Source organism: Sceloporus undulatus, unplaced genomic scaffold (assembly GCF_019175285.1).
Source record: "Sceloporus undulatus isolate JIND9_A2432 ecotype Alabama unplaced genomic scaffold, SceUnd_v1.1 scaffold_826, whole genome shotgun sequence".
Lineage (NCBI taxonomy): Eukaryota > Metazoa > Chordata > Lepidosauria > Squamata > Phrynosomatidae > Sceloporus > Sceloporus undulatus.
This window is the reverse complement of record NW_024803746.1, coordinates 408-6782: the sequence shown is the minus strand read 5'-3', so window position 1 is coordinate 6782 and position 6375 is coordinate 408. Positions and strand designations below refer to the sequence as shown.

The 6375-nt window shown below is 39.9% G+C and overlaps 1 protein-coding gene across 1 annotated transcript; it reads right to left on the bottom strand.

Moving 5' to 3' along the window:
* Nucleotides 1-2191: 2191 nt before the first annotated feature.
* LOC121917802 (U5 small nuclear ribonucleoprotein 40 kDa protein-like) lies at nucleotides 2192-6032 on the bottom strand. The gene is made up of 4 exons (XM_042443924.1): nucleotides 5934-6032; nucleotides 5016-5181; nucleotides 2539-2661; nucleotides 2192-2458 (listed from the first exon to the last, which is right to left on the bottom strand). The coding sequence occupies exons 1-4, from the start codon at nucleotides 5960-5962 to the stop codon at nucleotides 2450-2452; spliced, it is 327 nt and encodes a 108-aa protein (XP_042299858.1). The 5' UTR covers nucleotides 5963-6032; the 3' UTR covers nucleotides 2192-2449.
* Nucleotides 6033-6375: the final 343 nt, after the last annotated feature.

Below are 6375 nucleotides of genomic sequence, written 5' to 3'. Positions count from 1 at the left end.
GATTCCACCCACACAGGCATAGTTTCCACAGCCAAACCAGGATCTTGTGGAAACTTTTAGGTTTCCAGCATACTTTATGTAATTAGATACCAGAAATATTGTGCCTGAAAACCACTATCACATGCCCAGGAATTTTTATTTATTTATTTTTGGGACATAGTTCTGACAGTACTACACAGAAGTGGTGGGAAGAGATTACTGTTACCAAAACTTATTGCCTATGCTAGGTCTCAGAAAAAACTGAAGTCCCAGAGTCCCAAAATGAAGTCCCCAAACAAGCTTTACTTATGCCTCTTATTCTCATTTGTACCTGTACTTGAAATGTCTGTCCCCACAAATCCAATTTTTTCCCATCCCTTGTTCCTGGAAAGAACAGAGTTGGCATTGACCACTTGTTCTATAATATATATACATTCTTTGCTAGGCAGAACCAAGAAGCCATGACCATAGCCATTCCCCATTTTGTTCTCTCTTTTTGGGGTCAGCCTAGAGGCCACCAATAGCATTACCTTTCTGTGGTTGTGGGACTGTGTGCTCCTGTGAGACAAGAGACTACAATAATAGCAGCAGTGTTTCTGGCAGGGTCTCACATGTCGGACAGGCTTCTGCTGATGAGCAAAATGTGACAAAAGCTACAGAACAGCAGCAGTAGCATGGGTGACACTGGTGGAGGATCTCTCAGAGACAACAAACACTAGCACTGTAGCTAACCCTTGTTAGTACTGTACAGAAGGAGGCATGGCAAACCCCTTTTAAATGTCTTTTACTACAAACCCCTTTGATGAAACTATCCAAAATGAAAAGAGATAGTGTCAGAAGATGAAACTTCCAGATCAGATGGCTCTCTATGGGCTACTGAATTACAGCAGAGGACAAGTGTAAATAGAACTGTGGCTAATGATTCAACTGGACTCAATCTGAAAGATGTTCAATTGTTGATGTGCTCAGAGGTGGAAGCAAAGTTTGAAACTGCACAACACATAGGGACATGAGATAAGCCGAATCAAGGAAAGCTACATACAGTAAAACAAAAGCTGCAATGAAATATTCATTGTAACATATAAACATGGCAACACATGGGCTGAACGAGTTGAAATGAATAGGAATAGAACCTTTTTTAAAGTCAGATAATTACAGAGAATTTTATTCATGAAATGCAAACCTAAGAAGAAATGGGGTAACATTAATAGTTAAAGGATAAAAAGATTGTAGGAAAATTTGGTCTAGGATTAAGACATTTATTTATTTATTTATTATGAAGTGGGAGACCAACTGATGGGATTTTGCAATGCCAACCGTTTCTTCACTGTAAACACATTATTTAAGCAACTCAAGAAGTAACTATATACATGGACTGTATACATGCTGGCCAAAATACAAATCTAATAAACTACATAATTGGAAGCAGAACATGGAGAAGGTCCATTTTCTCTGCAAAATCAGAAGAGTAGACTGTGGCCTGAAACATATGGGCAGCCGGGGGCAGCTTCCAGCTGTTCCGAGGGCATAGCATTTAGATGACACACGGCCCCAGAGCACCTGGAAGCCACCCCAGGGTTGCATCAAGGGCTCCTAAAGCAACCCAAAACCTGCCCAAAAGGAGTGGATTTTTTTCACTCCTTTCCACGGTCCATTTGGGACAGTGGTAGGAGGCACCTTCAGGGCCGTACGTAGCATGTGTTCGCTATGGCCCTAGGGCTATTGGGCCAGGAGAGACTTCTTCCTGCCCATCTGTTTCACCCCTGTGGCACAAGCCATGAACAAAAATTAGATTAAACCCAAAAAAGTAAACTAAAGAAATATATGCCAAAATACAACCTGAAGAACATCCTTGTAGAATTTAAAGATAATGTAAAAAATAAATTTGTACTATTAAGCCTAATGACTGGGAGCCAGAACAATACACATGCAAATCACTCCTGCCTTTCCAGATCACACAATATATATACCCAAGTCCTTTCCAGGCAAGCATCTCTGAAGATGCCAGCCACAGATGCTGGTGAAACGTCAGGAAGAAACTCTTCTAGAACATGACCACATAGCCCGAAAAACCCACAAAAAACTATGGATGCCGGCCATGAAAGCCTTTGACTCCACATGCTGGAGAAGAATTCCGCAGATACTATTGTCTGCTAAAAAGACAAATGGATGGGTCCAAAAGCAAATCAGATCTGAATTCTCACTATACACCAAGATGACTCAACTGAGACTTTCATTCTTTGGCCATACCATGAGAAGATATGACTCACTAAAAAGACAATGTTGCTTAGTAAGGTAGAAGGCAGTAGGAGAAGACTGCACTACAGATGGATAGACTCAATCAAGGAAGATACCCCTGAGTCTACAAAACCTGAAAAGTGCTGTTGATGACAGGGTGACTTGTAAGTGTCTCATCCATAGGATCACCATAAATCGAAGTCAGCAGTTCGAAGCAGTTAAAAACAAACAACTATGCAATCTGAAAAGAGAGGAGAGGCAATTTGCAGGTTTTAAAGGATGCAAACTTTATGTGATTACTGAAACAACAAATCAGCTTACCTTGATATCATTGTCTATGCCTCCAGATATGATCTGATCACTTGTATCATTGAATGTCACTGCTAATACTTGATAGGTATTTTGAAATGTCTGAACAGCAGCTTTTTTTCTGATATCCCATAACTGGAGAGTGTCAAGAGAAGAGAGTTTTCAGGTTACAGTTTTTACATCCTGTAAATATAACTCCAAAGAACTGTTGTAGAGTCATAGCAAGTTGTTATTATCAATATTGTAGCCTCTTTCACATAATAACCATGAAAAAGGGATACAAAGAAGGAAAAACTGACTTGTAAAATTCAAATGGCTGGAAGTGAACTCAAAACAGCACAATGATACAATTGCTTTTTTCTGTTATTAGTACTTGAGGAAAGACCACTTTTTGGTCAACCATCACAACAGCAAACATGCTGAGGCTTTTGTTTTTTTAATATATGCAATCATTCTGACAGAGCTAAATTTTACAGTGATGTTTGTGCTGCTTGGTCAATGGTGTTACATTTTAGTCTTTTGTCTCCCTGGGTGTGTACATTTATCATTACTGTTCTAAAGGAAAGGGACAAGAAACATTGTCATTGGCCCTGCCTCTGATATTAACAAAGCTTCTTCACTCCTGCTACATAATGCCCACAAATTGAATGTGGATATCTGAGAAGCAGAATCCAATACTTGAAGACATTCACAGAAGTTGGAATTCTGTGAAAATGTTGTAGGATTTTGTCCACATGCAATAAATGTTAAGTGAAGGGAGGAGGAGGGAATGCTGGGTTGGACTGGATGGTTCTTGTGGTATCTTCCAACTGTAGTATTCTATGACCCTCAGTGGCCTTTTCTGTGAGGAGTCTCTCTTTATGTGCTGAATAAATGAAAATGATTTTTATTAATCCTAACCATGGTTTTGAAAAGATGCAAACAAGTCATCTTGTAGTTTTTCCTTCTTAAGGCTTCAGTGCTAGTAGTTTATATTTCTATGTTCAGAACTTACAAAATAAAAATGTAAAGAATGTTGGAGGCAAACCAAACTAAATGTAAATCTTTATATATCATTCTAGTTCCAAAGCCTGAAGCAACAGCTGTTTAGAGCCAATAGTTACTAGCTCCCCTCCCAAGCATGTCAGTGACATAGAAGAAGCCCTGGCTCCTTAGATCGTGTGCTTGGGAGAGCACATGGCTGAACATAGACATAAATACACAAAGAGTCAAGGATGATCTCCCCAAACACAGCTCACCTTCTGCTTTCACCTCAGATATATTTTATAATATTACTCTTAATATTATGCTATTACAGTCCGCTTTTGCTTTATGTGGGGGATCCATTCCAGAACCCCCTGTATAAAGCAAGAAGCGCGTATGCTCAAGCCCCATTGGATAGAACGGGGCTTGGGCTCGCTGTGTGCGTGCACTGTGGGCGCGTATGCCATTGTTTTTATTGCCAGGTGGCTTCAGTGTAAGCTGAAAGCTGCCTATAGTGAGCCTGTGTATGGCGCGGACTCACTGTATAATATTCCTCGTCTTCTCCCAATGGAGAGTATTAATGAAAACAAGGACAAATTAGGAATGACTGAGGAGGGCCACAAGACTATCCTCGGTGCAAAACTATGGATTTACCACTAGATCCCTGGACAGGGAGGGGATAAAGGGTACACTCCACCACATCCTCCTCCATTGCCACTCTCCTTCTCTCAAATGTATTTTGACTAAGAACTGGCAAACCTTGTGTTTACTTGTGAGGGACAGGTAGGCTTTCCTGAAGACAACTCAGTCAGTATATCATAAATGCTGTCAGCTATGCAAGCAGATAGAAAAACCTAGAAAAATACTACAAGTTTATCATCAAAAAACTAAATTAAATACCTATATCCAAAAAAATATACACTGTAAATGAACTCTGCACTGTTATGGGGCCATATAAAGAAAAAAGTAAGTATTTGATAATGCAGAATGCATCATCAGTCTTGAACATTATTTTGCAAGAGATTTATTTGAATTAGTACAAACACCCCCAATGGACTGAGTCCCAAATATTTTAGTGAAAACATGCACACACACACACACACACACACACACAAAGACAGTGTTCCCAACCTGGGGAACCTTTTTGCCTCCTAAAGGGTCCTGGTGGCGCAGTGGTTAAATGTCTGTATTGCAGCCTTCACTCAAAACCACAAGGTTGCGAGTTCAAGACCAGCAAAAGGGCCCAAGCTCGACTCAGGCTTGCATCCTTCCGAGGAGGGAGCTAAAATGAGTACCCAGACTGTTGGGGGGAAATTAGCTTACTTGCTAATTAGCTTACTTGCTGTTCACCGCTATGATCTTTGGAATAGCGGTATATAAATAAAACAAATTATTATTATTATTATTTTTAAAAAGGTTTTTAAAAATGAGAATGGAGATGGGGAGGTAAGGCTCTCCAAACTGCAGTGATGGGCATGTGCAGCACCTGGACCTTGATACTTGCCCATCCTGATACCAACACTAACCTTTACTGTTCCATCATCACTGCCTGTACAAACCAACTGAGGTCCACGTCTTGCTGGGTAACAGGAGTTCACAAATGATGTGTGTCCTTTGAGTCTCTTCACTCTCTCTCCTGTTTCACTATCCCATACTGCTACCGTTTTATCCGTGGAGGCAGAGAACAGCATGCTAGAACAATAGACAATATTTATGAAACTTAGAAACAGAAAAACATTAGCTAGTGGAATAAAAGTCAGTTACTCCAAAAGAACATTAACAATGATAGATACTAGCCATCAGAACTTTGGTCAAACCGAAAATGATGGAAAAGAAGACATAGTCTTTTTACCAGACTGAGGTTCCAATGCTTGGAGTTGCAGTCCAACAAGATATGAAAGGCCCTGAGACTTTGACCCCAATATGCAGCCCACTGAAAGTTTGCTTGCCTCCCAAAAGCAGGGGCAGGGACATGTCATCCAAGACCCTTTCTTTAACACATGATTTGAAATAAACCCCTTTGCAAGTCCCTAGCTAATGTGTGAATAATTCTTAGGGGTAGTATTCTTTTTCTCACAAAAACACTCGAAATACTACTAAAACTGTTGTACTACTACTGGGATTTACTCAAAGATTTATCTGGAAGAACACTGAAAAAGTAACAGTAAGCCACAGAAAGAATCATGCAGACACATTATGATACATAACCATACTTCCATATTCAGTTTTGTTCCTTACACATGTAATCTTCACAAAAAGGACAAGCTTTCAAAATGCATATTTTGACACATCAAACAGAATGGCAGGACACCAAGACAAATAAGTGACAATAACAAAAACGTCAGCTCTGAGCTCTCAGCGACCACAGTACAGCCACTGCTGTTAGATAGAATACACAAAAAAGTCTTCTAGACAATGTAGTATTTATTTATAAAACTACCAACCTGCCATCAGTATTGTAATGTAGCTCCATAACTGCTCCACTATGTCCTTTCAGTGTGGCATAATTATCACAGTCACCATATACATTCCATAATACTGGAATCAAAGGAAGACAGGAGTAAATACTGGGGACACCATTGCATTTTCACTGACCAGGACCTTTCTAGAACCACGCAAATACACTTACTTGACCTCTCTCTACATCTCATTGTAACAGTGGGGGATAAAACATGACACACACACACACAATTGTCAGGGAACAACACATAAAGGACAGAAAATCACAAGTGGAGAAACCTATTCTAATTGCAATTGACTACAAACAAACCACTTGGCTAAAACCTCACAGCAATATTCCACACAACATTATCTAGCTAACTACTTCAGTTCTTAAGCACCAATAACTTGAGGCTTTCCATAAGATTAACCCAGAGCTACCTTCTT